Here is a 16539-nt window from a genome sequence, read left to right as displayed (position 1 = left end):
TCAAAAAACCGTTCAAGGTTGGTTCAACAAAGCACCTCCTTGAGGACAAGTTCGTCTTCAGAAGGGGGTATTGTCAGGCCTGCATATCTTCAGTCCAGGGTGTCACACTCTTCAGTTAGCGGACGACCCAGATCATCCTGATCCGACGGCTCGCGGGGTGCCATTGTGTCGTTGTTACTATTCCATTTCACTAGCTGTAACTGTTTCCTGTCATTTGTCGCCGGGCTATATAAGCCAGCTCGTTCCCGTTTGTAAGCTATCGATCATTTGATGAATTCCTATCAACAATACTTTACAGCAATATAACATATTTCTCTTGGATGCCAAATACACCTGCATCTTTTGAACCCTAGCTCCGATCCCCCAATTTCTGATCTCGATCTACAGATGGGGCGTGACACGCAGTTCCCGCCGTAGCTCGCCCGGCCCCCGCGCCTGCTGCGCGCACTCGAGCACGCTGCCGCTTACCCCGCCGAGCTCGCCTCCGCTGCCACCCGTGCTCCACGTCATGCTCGCGCCCGCCCCCGCCCGTGCTCCCTGCGTCGTGCGCTCATGCCTGGCCATGCCCGTGCTCCTGGTCGCGTGCGCGACCAATGCCGGCCAGCTAGCTAGGTAGCACACGCGCAGCACAATAGCAGACATGCTCGGCCAACGGCGGCTAGCTAGCTAGCACGCAGGCCCGGCCAGCCGCGGCTAGCTAGCTAGCTAGCACGCATGGGTAGCAGCACCAGCATGCATGCTTGGCGAATGACGGCTAGGTAGCTAGCTAGCCCGTGCGCAGATGCACTAGCAGGCACGCACGCGGCCAACTGCGACTGATAGTGGCTCGTCGCCGGCGAAGCGGAGGCTGGCGGCAGTGGAGACCGGCGAGGCTCTCGCCGTGGAGGGGAGGTTGCCGCACCGGCAGTGTGCCCAGCCGCGTCGGCACCGCGGCGTGCTTTGCGCCGGCGTGGGTGGGCGACAAAAAGAGAAAAGAAGGAGAGAGAAAGGGATGGGATGGGTGGTGGGTCCTTTTGTTGGATGACAGATGGGCCAGCATCCACGTGCAGCGGACGTAGCCGGACGAAGAGGGCACAAAAAACGTCCGCTTTGTGTCCACCGCTGATCCAAATGTGACCTAAATTTGGGATGGAAATGGGTCCGCGCCGACACAAAACAGACGCAAAATGAAAATGGGTCGCCATGTTGGGCAGTCATTTTTGTCCGCGAAGACCTAAAAAACATGGACTGATGAAATGGGTCGCCCGATTGGAGTTGCTCTAACTATAAGGTTAGTGATGAATCAATATCACACACCGGTCACTAACTATAGGGCTGCATGTGAAACCTTTAGCCATGACAATATTTCTCTATAATAGTCTTTTTAACCACTTCCATGATTTTGTCCGAAAAGTTAATACGTTTTGAGATGACAAGTTCTTGTAGTAATTTCCTTTTCGAAACATGACTTTTTGTGGTTTGATAGCCTATGGTATCAAGGGAAAAAGGCTATATCTACATCTTAAATTGGATGAGCGTAATCACAAATGCGCGAAGGAGGTGCACGTGGCCGCCGCACATGGCAAAGATCCCTACATGAGGTCGGATCTGCCCATTTGTGCGTTGCCAATCTTTACGTCGAAGTAGTCAAGCGGGCTTTCGATGAAGAAGCCAAGGTTACACTGGACCATTTTTGATCGAAAAGTACCGATGATCTAGTTTGCATTGCTCATATAGTCCCCAAGCTTCAACGATGCTTTCTTTAGTGGAGAGGCCATTCACCATCAACAAATTTTTTATGTATACACCTTCCTTCTACACAGTTAGCAACATCTTTTTTTGAATAAACTGTTAACAACATATCATCTTCATGGGAACTAAATTTCAGTAGGTCAACTACCTTCAAGTTTATCATATTTCCAACTCCACATCCCAAAAAATCTCTGAAGTGTTTATTCCAGAAAAATACACCATCTACACCGTTGTCTTGTCTCATGATAAAAGAAATTTTCCCTATTATCCTCGTCGTTGCCACGGTAATTGGAGTCGTGTAGATTTTAAGGAGCCTACCGCTGGAGAATTATAATGAAAATGACTGAACTAAACCGAATGTACAAAAAGAAAAATCCCAATTTGAAATCCATAAGCCTTGAACTCACTTCTGGTTCGAGGCAAAAATGACCATGTGAGGTAGAAATCTCGCTCTAGGATACCATGGCGGCGGCGTAGCACGACGACAACAATTTGTGGCAGTGGATCTCGACAGGACGGTCGGGCGGCACCACTCGATGGTGACTGGAGACTACTAGGGAAAAGCCTAGCAGCAGCGCGGGTTTTGGCCTCTCAGTAGCGCGGGTACCGGCGCTACTAATAAGGCGCTACAGCTAACGTATAGCAGTAGCGCGTGTTGACCCGCGCTACTGCTACACATGAATAGCTGCAGCGCTCTTTAGAAAAGGACGCTACTGATATTATCTGCAGCGACGTTTACAGGGAAGCGCTACTGGTAAGTCGGCGCTACTGCTAAATCGCCCCCTCGCTACTACTAGTTTTATTATTTTTTTTCCCTGCATATTTGTTTTTTATTTGTTTTGCATTTGAATAGGCTTTATACAATAATCTTTAGCATATCATCCACATACAAATGTAATCATAGCATATACATACAATTAGTCTCATCAAATCATGTCATCATCATAATCATCATCCAACACAGGGTGGTCTCTCGTCATCAATCTCGAAAATAGCGATACAAGTCTCGATTACTTGCAAATACATCGTCATCCATCTAAACAATGATATACACGAGAATAGCTATCACTTTGAGTACATGAGTTCGTATCCCTCTCTCGCATTAGCGTGAACCTAAACTAAGTACTGCGTGTCGCTCGGAAACCGAAAACCGGTACACCTGGGCCTGACACTCCGGCCACTTGTCGTATATATACTCCTGGCGTAGCACTTCTTCACCATTTATGATCTATGCACCTGCATCGTCACATGAGTCGATGATATGCAACATATATAGTTGAGCAACACAAAGAGACATACTTGGAAAAAATAGAAACAACATATCATAAGCATAAATAACAAAGTTCATCGTACCCAAAATGACCTAACTAGAGTGATTTTCGCTAGTCGAGGAGGAGGACGGTTTAATTACATCACAAATAAAGTTTCACCATGCATAACTCAAAGTTTTGTCATAAAAGAAAGTATGGACTAAACGGACACATTGTCATATATCGACAATCACTCCATCATGTCGTGCCATCCATCCAAGTCAGGGAGATAGTCATCGAGCTTAGTGAAAGGCTTCATGTCGAGACGCTGAGAGGCTATCCATGTTCGGACGTCTTCCCGCGACATTTGTCCTTCTGCATGGAACATCGCTGTTTTTCCGACGACCTCATTCATGATGATTTGGGCAAGTTCGCGCTGGATGTTATAGAACTCAGCTCGAAGTCGATGATCCTCGATATCTCCTATGTCCTTTGCCCATTGCAGAATATGGGCATCGCTAAATCTAGGTGCCATGTGAAGGTTCTGGTGATCCCGTCGGTACTCCAGCATGTGGTGTAGGACATAGAATCCATCATTAAGAGAATCGTTTGGTTGCTGGATGCAGCAGAAGTCGGTCTTATGGCTGAAGGCGGCCCTGCCGCCCCTTCTCTTCTTGTCCATAACCTCTCCACCCCTTGCTTGGTAGTAAAACATAGCACTGTCGAGAACATCTTTGATGTGGGTGTAATCCTTTTTGTGAATGTTCTTCAACGAGTCCAAGTAAAGAGCGTGGGAGAATCGGGGGTAGAGGATGATGAGGACGGCGCGCCCGCCGCTACGCAAAATAAGTACACCTCAAATTAATTAGCCTCCACCGTGCAAATGAATTATTGAAATCGAAGGAAGGATAGCAGCGCGGATGACTTACACGGGATGATAAGGCACGAGAATCGCCTCCTTGTCCTTATTGGCGAGCATGAAACTGACGATGTAATCCCTCGCGTATTCACGATGCTGTGCACAGACTCCCAAGAAGCCCTCGTGCATGTAGTACGGGTCAGCGACACAGATAAAACGTATCTGCTCAACCCCAATGATGTAGCTCATGTGCAAGGCATAAAGGCGGACAAAAGTAAAATCCAGCTTCTTCACATGAAACATGTCGAATATGTAATCGAATCGGAGGAAGAACTTATCCGCGGGGAAGCCCTCGACGTACGACATTTGCTGCGGAATGTTAACCACGTAGAGTGGGTATCCTGGATCTTTCGAGGCGATGAGGCCTTTCTCTACCCGCAGCACATCGTCATGAAGTCTCCTTAGATCGCCGAATCTGGCCCGTAGCGTTGTTTCAGGTAGGATTGGTCGACCGGGGATATGCCATTTATCCGCATCGGGGATATCTACACGGTCCTGAAGCCGAGGCTGCTGAGGCGGCTGGATCATAGAATCAGCTTTTTTGCCTTTCCTCGCTCTCTTCCTAGGCTTCTTTACCACCGGATGGTCGTCAATAACACGTTGAGACGGTAATTCAGGCACCGACTCATGATGCTCAAACCCTGAGGAGGCGCCAGTATAGACATACTGTTCAGCGCCATCGTCATCCTCATCCTCATCCATGGCGATGTCATCAGCCTCTAATGGAGCCACCTGCTTACCCCGTCCGCTATCACCCAACCCGCCACCCGACGCTAATTGGGTAGGTGGGGTGTTGATGTTCATACCTTGCTGAGGCTGCGTGCTCGTGGGTGTGCTCCCGGCCGCCTCCAGACGAAGCAGACTCTTTGGCCACAACAGGACCCACCCATTGCAACAATCACCAAGCCGCCGCGGGGTCTCGTCGTCATCCCCCACTAGTATTAGAGGAGGCAAATTCTCGTGGCCCAGTTTGACACTGGCCACGGAAACCTTGAAGACGTTCGGGGGGATCGACCGGCTGTGAAACAATGGTTCCTTCGGCTCCATTATCGTCCCCTTCCCCACGTCCACCTTCTGTTCGCCGATGGTGTACAATATGGTGCACGGGGTTTCGTCGGCCTGCAAAGAAAAGTCTGCAACGTGAGACATCCGAAAGGCAACGAAAACGGGAGATTATACATTTATATTGAAGGGGGCCGGTGTGGCAGATACCGTGAGGGCGTCGAGCTCAGCCAAAGAGGAGGCACCATCGAGCACGTCCGGTGCGGGAGCCGGTGCGGGAGCCGGTGCGGGAGCCGGTGCGGGAGCAGGTGCGGGAGCTGGTGCGGGAGCCGGTGCGGGAGCAGGTGCTGCCAAGAAGTCAGCAAGGGGAAAGTCCTCTGCATTTTTTTTGGATTTTCCCTTGTCCAAGTGTGAACGCCCGTCACCAAGGAAGTAGATATATCTGCAATCGCCTGTTTTGCGGCAGCTACCGCTGTTGCGACTGTCTGAGATGATTTCTTCTCAACCGCAATCTCAACCTTCTTGTCGATGCTTTCTTCGGTTAACCTCCGTCTTTCCTTTTTCTTCTCCGTGGTCTCACGGTAGTACTTCTTCCACGTGGCGCCGTCTCCGACACCGTGCACGCGTCCATACGACGGTCGAGTATCCACCGGTTGTCGTTTCAATATGTTCAACGCACGGTTGAATGGAGTGTCCCACTTGGGCCTCGCCAATGCCTCAGACGGCGAGTCGCTTTCGGCCGCAATCCGGTGTTGCTCTCTCTGCAAAAGGCACAAGGATCGTTTACAAATATGACTAACGTGTGCAGTCGAATTGATCAGAAACTAAAATTACCAGCAGTCTCATGAACTCCGTAATGACCGGTGTTGTCTCATAAACCTTCTTCAGTGGGTCCCAACGGTGGCGGGCCCTCAGGACGTCACGCTCCTGCGGGACGGTGAAATCCGCCAAGGGGTCTGGGATGCCCAGACTCGCGGCTTCCGTGTCCTCCTTGGCCCATTTGGACATCTTTCCGCTATAACCACGGCTTCCGAGGTGATGGGTCCCAATGTTCCTCTTTTGAAGCCCCTTCATGTACTTAGACTTTTCTTTGGCAGCTTCGGCCTCGCAAGCCTCCTTGAATATTTGAAACTGCTCTTCCGTGATTGTCGGACTTTCCTTTACAATCTCGGAGTAGGGTTCCCCGTCGTTGATATTTGCTTTCACTCGATTTTTCCAGGCGGCCAACGCGTTGCTAAACTTGGTCATGGCGTGTTTGTTTATCTTCTTCATTGCCGGGTCATTGTCTGGATCTTCATAATCCTTCTCATTCCGGCCCGGGAACAAGAATATCTGGTGAAACTTCTTTAGGAGGGAGCTCCTCATATTTTCTATCTTCTTTAGATTCTCATCGTTGATGGTGGCGGTTGTCCGTATGATGCAGCCTATTTGATTGCCGTAGCACGCGCGCGCTTCCTCGGGCGCCTTTGGCTCAAAATTGCCGTCGTCCACCTCCGTGACCACCAGTCTAGTAGTCCTGAGTTTGTTAGGAACCCGTTGCCTGTTTGCTTTCGGTTCTACACCGGCTCCGCTCCCCGAGGCAGCACCGGTCTCAGCGCCGGTCTCGATGCCGGTATGAATCTCAGCGCCGGTGTCAGTCTCAACACCGGTCTGCGTGTCGGTCTCAGCACTGGTCTGCGTGTCGGTCTCAGTCCCCGATGCCACCGGTGGCCCAGCAACAACATCTGTTGATCGTCGGTAAAGCTAAAAAATTCGTCTGCCGCCCGGTAGACGTCGTCGCAATCACCAGAACCCTGTCCTTCATCGTTGCTAGCCATGTTTCCTATGATTAAATCTAGTCAATTAATTCTAGACCTAATAAAATGAATAATGACATAAAAAAGGACTATTGTTTTGCAGGAATGTTGACTCCTTCCTGGTGTGGCAAATCCCGGGCACTCGATATGTCCTAGTTTGTAGCACAAGTCATGACGAAATTCACGGGAAATTTCGGCATGACCTTTGCTAAAAAGTGGACAAATCGAGAACCTGAAATTTGCCGGAACAGAAATGAATCAACATTCCGGCAAAACATAGGCCACTCAGCATCATTCCCTGGAAACAACAAAGCCACTTGGGCACAATCGAACAACTTCAATGAAAAGATATAACATGACCACTTCAATGAAAAATAAAATTTGCCTAAATTCTTTTTCTTGAAAAATAGTGGTCTTTTCAAAAATCAAAAACCTTTGCCAATCTACTTAACCTAGTTTGTTAATCCAAAGAACCTAATTAACCTACCTATTTAACCTAGTTAGTTAATCTAGTTTACCTAGATAATTAACCCTAATTAAACTAGTTAACGCATCTAGTTCTCTGTCAAAGCCTAAAATAAATTTTTGCACTAATTAACATGGATAATTAACCTAATTAAACTAGTTAACCTGACTAGTTCTCTGTCAAAGCCCTAACTAAGTTTTTGCACTAACCTAGATAATTAACCTAATTAAACTAGTTAACCTAACTACTTCTCTGTCAATGCCCTAACTAAATTTTTGCCCTAACCTAGATAATTAACCTAATTAAACTGGCTAACCTATGCATGAGAGAGAGAGGAGGGGTGGGGGCTTACAGATGATGGCTCCGGTGGTGGCGACGGAGGCAGTGGTGGCGAGGGAGGCAGGGGCGTCTCCGGTGACAGCGAGGGAGGCAGGGGCGTCTCCGGTGACGGCGAGGAAGGTGGCGTCGACGGCGGCTCCGGTGGCGTTGACGAGGCCGCGCGGCTCCGTGGCGTTGGGGGCGGCTCCGGTGTCGTCGACGGCGCACGGCTCTGGTGGCGTCGTCGGCGGCGGCGAAGTGGGGCGAGGAATCGGGGAGACGGCGGCGCGCGCGCGGTGGGTTTGAGGGACGATTTGGGGGAAGTGGTGGCCGGGGGGAAACGGTTTTTTGGCTAAGTCAAACTTAGCGGTAGCGCGTTTTGCAAAACGCGCTATAGCTAAGATAGCTATAGCGCTTTCAAAACGCGCTGCTGCTATAGCTATGTAAATTTCTTCCTTTTTTAATTTCCTATTCTGTTTCTATAGCGGGGGTCTAGGACACGCGCTGCAGCTACGTTAGCTATAGCGCCTCTTACAAACAAACGCTGCTGCTATGCCTTCCTCCGATTTTTCGCTTTTTCGTTTATTTTGCTTTACATTTTATTTTTCCCTTTTTTTTCTATTTCTTTCATTTTCATTTAAATTTCTATTTGTTTTTCATCTTATTTTATTTCCGTTAGTAGTAGCGCTCTTCTAAGAAAACGCGCTGCTAACTGTGCTCTAGCAGTAGCGCGTTTCTTAGAAGATCGCTACTGCTATGCGTAGCCTAGCATTCTGCCAATGGGAATATTAGTAGTAGCGCTTTCTTTGCCACAAGCGCTACTGCTAAGTTTGTGTCTGTAGCGCGGTTTTTATTTGGTCGCTACTGCTATATAGCACTAGCGCAGTTTTTTGACCCGCGCTGTTGCTAAATTTCTGTGTATAAGGTTTTCCCTAGTAGTGGGAGCTCGGGGGAGAGGACGCGGTTAAGTGAGATGACATGGAAGAGAACGAAATCGATTGGTCAAATAGCAAACGGCTAGCCAGGAACTTATCGTATAAGGATGTTTCACTTTTAAATCTCACACTGAGTGGTGGGCAACAGCCAACGCGGGGGTTCCAACGGCCAACAAGAGAGGTTTCAACACGTTCTTCATGCAACCATCTGGTAACTATGGAAACAACACAATGCGAGAGTCTTCGAGAGACTGGCCGAGCACAAGAATTCGAGGCAATTGTCGGAGCAAGTGCTGAATGAGATCAAAGAATGGCACGATGCCTGTGTTGGTAGATTACATCGTTTTGTGAGAGAGTAGCTTTTAGGTGTTTCTAGGTGTGGGTGTGGTGTTTGAGGTAGCGTTGTTTGCAACGGTTGGCCTCACTCTTGTACATTTTTGCTCCCTTCTATAAAATAAGGGCACACCATTGGCATACTTTCGAAAAAAAACTTATAGATATAATTAACTGCTTATTCCAGTGGTAGCATGATGCGACCCGGTGTAATATAAATTCCGAGGTTTTTGATGTTTTGCCTGAAGCCGGTAATGTTCAAAAATACACTGCATGTACACCTGATCACATAGGGCCAAGTCAGGAAGATGAACATGCACTAGTAAATGGTATGGTCATGCAAACTGATGTGTTGGAGACCACGTGCATAGATGAGGAAAAGAAGGGCGTTCAGTTTGAGATTAAATGCCACCGTATTATACGTGCATGTGGAGGAAACCAAGGGAAAGAGCATCCTAATTATTTTAGTAAGCCACGATTAGAAGACGGCATGAAGGAGTCCACGAGCCATCTTGATTGTTTCCTTCGCAGAATTATTTACTACGCCAGAATTAAAACAAGAAGATTATTTACGTTTATTTTTCTGCCCCGCAAGGAAAAGATAAACATGAGGATTCTATTTATTTGGGAATTATTCAGCTTAAAGGACGTCGGCTGGGGTCCACCACAGACATGGAATAAGCCGCATCAGAACTAGCAATTTTTGTTTACTTAGATAGATCAAGTCGGTTTAGCATTTACGTAGGAGTTATCTTTTCTTTTAAATATGTAGCAAATGCTTGCTTTCCAAGCTACTTATGGTGTGCGTGCGTGAGGTCTTTGGACGAAGTCAAGGTGCGGCTATTATATAAAGCCTATCTAGTCCTTTGTAAAATTCAGGTGATATTTGGATGATAGACACAATGTGTTTTTAGGGTAAATACCCGTATCGAGTTTTGGGGGAAGCTGGCTAAAAATCCCTAAGTTTTGGAGAAAGCTTTAGAAAACCTCTGTGTTGCGATTTCTCTTCGTTGAAATTGTTTTGTGCGTGAGTACCGTCGTCGAGATTGGTTTTCTCGTGCTGAGCCGTAAGGTTCAAACCCTCTACTTCGTGTGCATCACGTGCGCGGGCGAGAGGTTACTACTGCTGGTGGTGGAGTGTCGGGAAAGGTCGGGCCGCAACAACGGATTGGATCTCGCCATCGAGGTTCGGTCTACATCATAGCACCCCTGAAACCCGGTGCCAGGGGTCCGGGTTCAGACCTCAAGTTGGAGTTCGGTGCCCTTCAACAACGTTTTAGGTTTTGTTTCCTCGCATAGTGCTCTGGTTCTATCTGTTTGAAGTTTTGTTTCCTCGCATAGTGTTCCAATTCTCTCTATTCATGATCGTGGCCGTCGTCTGGCCAAAGAGGAGGTGCAAGGCTATCTCAGTGAAACACTGCCCTTCAACACAGTCTACGGCCCCTCTTTATCATGAGGCTAGGCGGCGAGAACCCCTTTGATGATGTCTGCGACTCTTCTGTGTCTTCAACGTGCCGACTGATCCTCTCTACATCATCTCGGCGTCGGATCTCCTTTCGACAAATCCAACGATATCAGTTTCCACACTTCTCAGTCTGCCTAGTGTGACGAGTGCTAAATTCGTGGTGATGATTGCCTGTCGTAGCTCGTTTCTGGTTCTCTCCTACTTCTTCCCTGTAACTTCTTGCGCGTGCCAGGTGCTACTTTCTTTAGCCGTTGCGTTTGTATCGCCTTCTTTCTTTCCAAAATGAACATGAAACTTGTACAGGCTGGCTTTTGCCCGCCGTAGCTGCTTCAAAACAGAAGTGCAATATGCTTCGGAGGTGGAGTTGTATTACTCCCTCCATCCCATAATATAAGAACGTTTTTGACACTGGTGTAATGTTAAAATGTTCTTATATTTTGGGACAGAGGGAGTAAAAGATAGATGAACAACACGTCAGTTGAAACAGTAGCTCAGTATACAAAAACGCTACAGTTCTCTGCAAGCCAGAGGATACAACACCCATGGTACCATACTGCACGGCTTCAGTTGAGGTGTCCTAGAAACTCCACGCGCAAAATTCTGTAAATCTGTAGTATATCAGCAAGCTGTAGGCTCGGGCATGCTGAAGGCTCAAACATCTACCATTCTAGAAGTACACTACAGAAATGAAACAGAAGCAATGAAAGAATGATAACCTATGCTCTACATTTACGCTGAGACAAGACCAAGGTATCCTGCCAACACAGTTAAGAAGCATGTCATGATGTATGCACCCGCCACGATATAAGGCTCCTTTATGCCCCACAGTCTAAGATAGTAATGCGAGGGAAGAATTCGCTGGAAAGATCTGTTTGTCCCATGGATGTGCTTCAGAGTCATGCTTAAAGGAACCTGACACAGAAATGAAACATGACGATATATTATGATCTTGCATTCTAGAATGGCACCATTAGACAAAGACATATAGTCCACACTGCACTATTGTGTTCTTACAAGAATGAAGAACGAAAACAATTAGCAAACATATGGACACAGTGCGCTGTAGAAATGATTGATAACTGAAGCTTCTTTTATGAAATTTGAATAAACTAGGATTATCAGTACGGATCATGAAGCAAAAAACAAGTCCAGCTAAATATGTTCTATGTGATGTCTCATTGTTCACAAACTGATAGTTAAGTAACAGAATTATGCATTTCAATTGCCAATAATACCAAAAGGGCTTCACAGAAGGCCCTTGTTCAGTACTTCTCATCCCACTTTCACTCAATGAACTAGCACATAGGGCTGATGACTCTGGGCCACAAAGGTATAGAGGATAACATGAACTAGAGGGTTTACTGCTGCAGAATCAGAGCAAATGTCGATTATGACTTGATACAGGTTCATGATGAAAGGTGTAAAGCATATTCACACAATTAACCAAGACAGAATGATCCAGTGATCAACTGATCGATGTTTAACCACTATCCACTGGAAAGCAATAAATATCATAATTCAACTCATGCAGTTCGCTGCACATGCAAATAGCTTATAACAGTAACTAAAGGGTGTCAACAGTAAGCATATATCATAATTATTGAGGTAAAACGATAAATACAAACAGTACTATACCTGCAATATTACCACAAGTAGCTCGAGAAAGAAGACGCTGCATGCAATTAACATAGGAATGAACATTCCACTACATGCTGCAATTGTAGCAAGTGCTCCTCCAAGTGCAAAAGAGCCAACTCGACCCATAACTATTGAGGCCCTATATCTGTTATGTAAAAGAAAGCCGGTGCAAGCACCTGACATAGATGCTCCGAAAACGCTCAGCTCTGCAACAATTGTGAATAGTTGATTCACACAAGACCTTGTTAGATTCAACAAAACGTAGAAGATCATGAAGATGAATTTGAAAAGGTCAACAAGACCCCTTTGCATCATCCTATGGAAATTCAGTTATGATACACCATCTACCCTGACTGATGACTACACATAACATTTTTTCCGAACTTTCAAGACACTGCGCTGAACCCTTTTCAGCAAATGGAGCATATATCCATGAAAAGCTCCAGAAGAAATTAAATGGGTACAATAGACCATTACATGATGTCATGAGTTAAATAGGTTCGTCACCCTTTATCGAAAAAATGATGACAGGAGGAAAAGCTAGTATGCTATAAGGAGTTAATTATGATGTGGGATTACAACTTTGAGAAAACATGTTAATTGGCAGAAATAACAGTACCCGAGCAGATCGGAAGAGCGGCAACAGACAATCCAACGAGTGCCAAAGCAGCAACACCACCAGCCAAACCATCAAGACCATCAACCAATGTTACTCCAGTACCCATGGAAAGAGAACATACTGTAGCCAGAACCAGATAAACTTTCCCCATGAATGCAAGACCAAATGGCGGAGGCAGGGGAACAATGAATTTCCTTCATGAACAAAGTCGAATCAGTAAAGTTGAGACAGTGAACCTGAGTATTAAACTGTGATATTTTCTATATCTGTTCCTTGTAATGTGTGATCAGAGAATTAAGGGTCATATAATGTGCTCAGTATACCAAGATATGAGGTGGGAACTTAGACATCTTCAAAGTATAATCAGGAAAGCACCATTCACTCTAAAATTAACATGTAAACATTGTTACTGGTTACCAACGTGAGTTCAAAAACCAAGATTAGTTGTGTAAGTACGCACTAAGATAAAGTGACACCATGAAGGCCGCAGCCCACAGATAAAATGTTGTATGATCCTTGGGTTGTACTCTGACAAACCTTTAGGCAATTAAGAAAGATTTTGCTTTTCATGTTAACTGTTAAGAACACCAACTCGAAAACCAAACACAATCACAAGATAGCATAACTGATCAAGTACTAAATTAAACTGACCTAGCTTCAAGGCACACATCAGTTGCAATAATGCTTACATGTTGTATGGTGTTGAAATATTTGCAGAACCCAACCAGATAAAGAAGTAGATCCCAGCAGCAGTCTGCAAGGTATACAAGATTACTTCTAAGTTGCATTTACTGTAACATGTAAAGAGCACCCCATCATATAATTTGAGAAAAGCATCACTTACCTGAACCAAAAATCTTATCCACTGAGGTACTTTATGACTGCGATCCACGACAAGGTTTGAAATATCATCAAGTAACCCAACTACTGCAAATATGATGGTTATTATAGCTGCTCCATTTACTCCACTTGAGTTCGAACCAACATGTCTTCTTGCAACCAAAATACCAATCGGAATGAAGAACAGTCCTCCCATTGCTGGGGTTGGTTTTCCATAGGATGGAGATATAGGCTTCCCTCTCCTCCGGAAATGATGAATCTTCATTCTATCAGCAATGGGTGCAAAAATAAATCCAGCTAATGTGGATAGAACTGCTGATATTAAAAAAGGGCGTGTCAAATAAAATGAGTCCAGAGGTAGCCTAACAATCCACCATGAACACCAGTCGACAAACAAAAGTAGCACTGCTAGGAAAGCAATCAGCCCAACATTATTCATCAGCCCTTGTTGAGTTCTGGGAATTGATGTAAGAAACTTTAGTCAGAAACTAGCAAACACATTTCTAAAAGCCTATCTGTTCTTATTGGTTCGGTACCCTTTGTGTTCAGTTAACCATGAAGAATAAGAATTACATAACCTTTCTAGCACAATATTAATCTGGAAGGTCATCACATATGCTCTTAATAAATTACCGTTACTCCACATTCGCTAAGACCTAAGTGTGTATTATTCCTGGAAAATTACACACTATACTATACAACTGCATATTCGTTAAGTGTGTGCTGTTCGCCGGAAAATTACACAATATACAATACAACTCGTTGTAATACAATGCTGACACCTAGCCATATTATTATGATGGTATATGACTTATGGCTGTAGAGGTACTTGAATTAGCTACACTTGTGATCTGAAAAGCTAGATAATTTACCTGCTCTTCCTTTGCCCTTTCCCAATGGTGGCGAGCCTATGGGCAGCAATAGTTATCGCTCCCTCTGCCGCCTTGAAGCGCCTCTCGGTCATCATCGTTGGCAACTCAACATCCCCAATTTGGGTTAACACAACCTCGTCGTCGCTCCAATCACTCTCACTTGAATACAAAACAACACCAAATGCATCATCCTCGTCGTCATGATGCACTAGCGAGAAATCCCCCAGATCCTACACCAAGTCACTGCAACTAGTAAAATAATCTATTTCACGGTGTAGCACTGCTATTTCAATTTGAAGAAGAGAAACGGCACAATACATCATCAAATGATGTGGTGATTTGAATGGAACGACGCCTGCGTGTGGGCCCCAATGGGATGCTTCCAAGCTGGGTCTCCTGCAGAAGGGTAATAGCAGTTAGATCAGTTCCACCGTAGTTACACGTATTAGTAGTATACGACTAAAATTGTAGTGACATGTATTAGTTTGAACTATGAACTGAAACGCACACCAGTATTAGTAGCATACGACTACCGCCCTAAAATCCCTGAAGCTGCACACGATACTTCAACAACCAACACCCTGACCATTTCGAGCTAAGACACTGAATAAAATGGCAGCTCGTGGATTTGCTCAAGTATGCGAGAGATCACTTGTCGCCACCCGCGTAGTAGGTAGGAGTTGTACGCTTCGATGAATACGGCGGCAATAACTAGGCGAAAAACTAGCTCTACGAGGAATGGGGCGGAGCGAGAGATCTAGGAGCTCACCTGCACAGCGGAGGGTCGGCGGGAGGACGGCGTCGAGAAGGCACGCGCCCGCGGGAGAGGCGGCCGCCGGAGGGATCGCCGGAAGCGCGGGTGGTGGGGTGCGGGGCACGAGTAGTAGGAGTAGGAGCAGGAGGCGGAGGAGGAGGAGGAGGAGGGAGATGCCATGGCTGGTACTTCGCCGGCGAGGACGAAGGGGGTAGAAGATGGCCGGAGATCAAGGAGTATTTTCTGACGGCGACCGGAGGACAGCGACTACTGTTCTTCGAATGCGTCGCTGCGAGGTGGTTATTTGCTACTACTCGTTTTGGAGGCCTCGTCCAACCTCGGGGCAATTTTTCTCCCTTGGAAAAGTGGTCGCCGCTCCGCACATCGACATTTGCTATGCGTGGATCTGGACATGTGGTGCTTTTTTTTTTTTGAAAGGGAATAAATCTATTCCACTCATACTTGGCTCCTAGCACTTTCGCTAGTCACCACACCAGCAACACAGTCAGGGGCATCATCTGCCCAAATGGTGAAAGGCACAGACGCTTTCAGACCAAACTGCGCCAACAAATGTGCAGCAGTATTACAGGTTCTCCTGCAGAATAAGAAGTCTGAGACCTCAAAAGAGGTATAGCATAAACTACGAGCCTCACGCAGGAGGATACCAATGTAGGAATTATCATAGTCTCTTGACTTCAGCGCCCCCACCAAAATCTGACAGTCTGATTCAAACGCAATCCTATAAGCTCCCAGGTCAGCAGCCCCCTCGATCGCGTTGAGACAAGCCAAAGCTTCAGCCTGAAGAGCGTTTTGGACATGATCAAGTTTGCCTGCTGCTGCAGCAATGAAAGAGCCCGCCTCATCCCGCGCAATGAAGCCCCAAGCACCGGAGCCCGTGCCCTGAAGGAAAGCTTGTTTCTTGCTGTCCACCAGTCCCACAGGAGAGTGACCACATGCACCTGTTTCTCCTAGGGGAGCGTCCAGATCTGTCCGAGGACCTCCTTTGGGCTCTTGCATTCACATAGGGCTATCCGAATATCTTCCAGGCATCTTTCCCGCCACAGGGCTTTCACCTTCTTGCACTTAAGAAACAGGTGACCACCATCTTCATCCAAGCGCAGGCACATGGGGCAACGAGTGTCAAGCTCAATCTGTTTTCTCTTGATATTCAGTCTTGTGGGTAGGCTATTATGAGCCAGACGCCAAGTGAACAAGCGCACCTTGCTAGGAACACCCAAATGCCACAATTTGTTCCAGAAAGGGGATCCCTGTTCATGAATAGCAGAAGTGCTGGCATCATGGTGTAGGCTTCTCTCTCGGATGGCGACCCCCAGCTGATAAGCAGATTTGACCGAGAACTGACCTCTCTTGTCAAAATGCCAGGAAATGAAGTCCTCCATGCCCTGCTTTAGGGGTATAGCCAGAATTGAGTGTGCATCCTCCTTAGAAAAAAGCATACACACTAGGGCCTCATCTGTAACGCCCCGGATTCGATGCGCCAGGTGTCTGCCAATTATTCGCCGTCGTTGCCATGTCATTTGCTTGCGTGTTGCACTTTGCCATATCATCATATGCATTTCATATCATATCATCATGTGCAT

The 16539-nt window shown here is 46.6% G+C and overlaps 1 protein-coding gene across 3 annotated transcripts; it reads right to left on the bottom strand.

The window, feature by feature from the left end:
• Positions 1-10674: 10674 nt before the first annotated feature.
• LOC119275443 (phospho-N-acetylmuramoyl-pentapeptide-transferase homolog) lies at positions 10675-15277 on the bottom strand. 3 transcript variants are annotated; one of them, XM_037556288.1, is made up of 8 exons: positions 14954-15277; positions 14503-14580; positions 14185-14414; positions 13317-13767; positions 13162-13226; positions 12473-12666; positions 11851-12059; positions 10675-11127 (listed from the first exon to the last, which is right to left on the bottom strand). In XM_037556288.1, the coding sequence occupies exons 1-8, from the start codon at positions 15116-15118 to the stop codon at positions 10945-10947; spliced, it is 1575 nt and encodes a 524-aa protein (XP_037412185.1). In that variant the 5' UTR covers positions 15119-15277; the 3' UTR covers positions 10675-10944. The 3 variants fall into 3 exon arrangements, with proteins under 3 accessions (XP_037412185.1, XP_037412186.1, XP_037412187.1); XM_037556289.1 differs by lacking the exons at positions 14503-14580; positions 14954-15277 and having other exon boundaries at positions 13317-13627; positions 14185-14312; XM_037556290.1 differs by lacking the exons at positions 14503-14580; positions 14954-15277 and having other exon boundaries at positions 13317-13624; positions 14185-14285.
• Positions 15278-16539: the final 1262 nt, after the last annotated feature.

This window comes from Triticum dicoccoides, chromosome 3B (genome assembly GCF_002162155.2).
Source record: "Triticum dicoccoides isolate Atlit2015 ecotype Zavitan chromosome 3B, WEW_v2.0, whole genome shotgun sequence".
Classification (NCBI taxonomy): domain Eukaryota; kingdom Viridiplantae; phylum Streptophyta; class Magnoliopsida; order Poales; family Poaceae; genus Triticum; species Triticum dicoccoides.
Note: the sequence above shows the minus strand (reverse complement) of the source record. Positions and strands in the feature narration are given on the sequence as shown.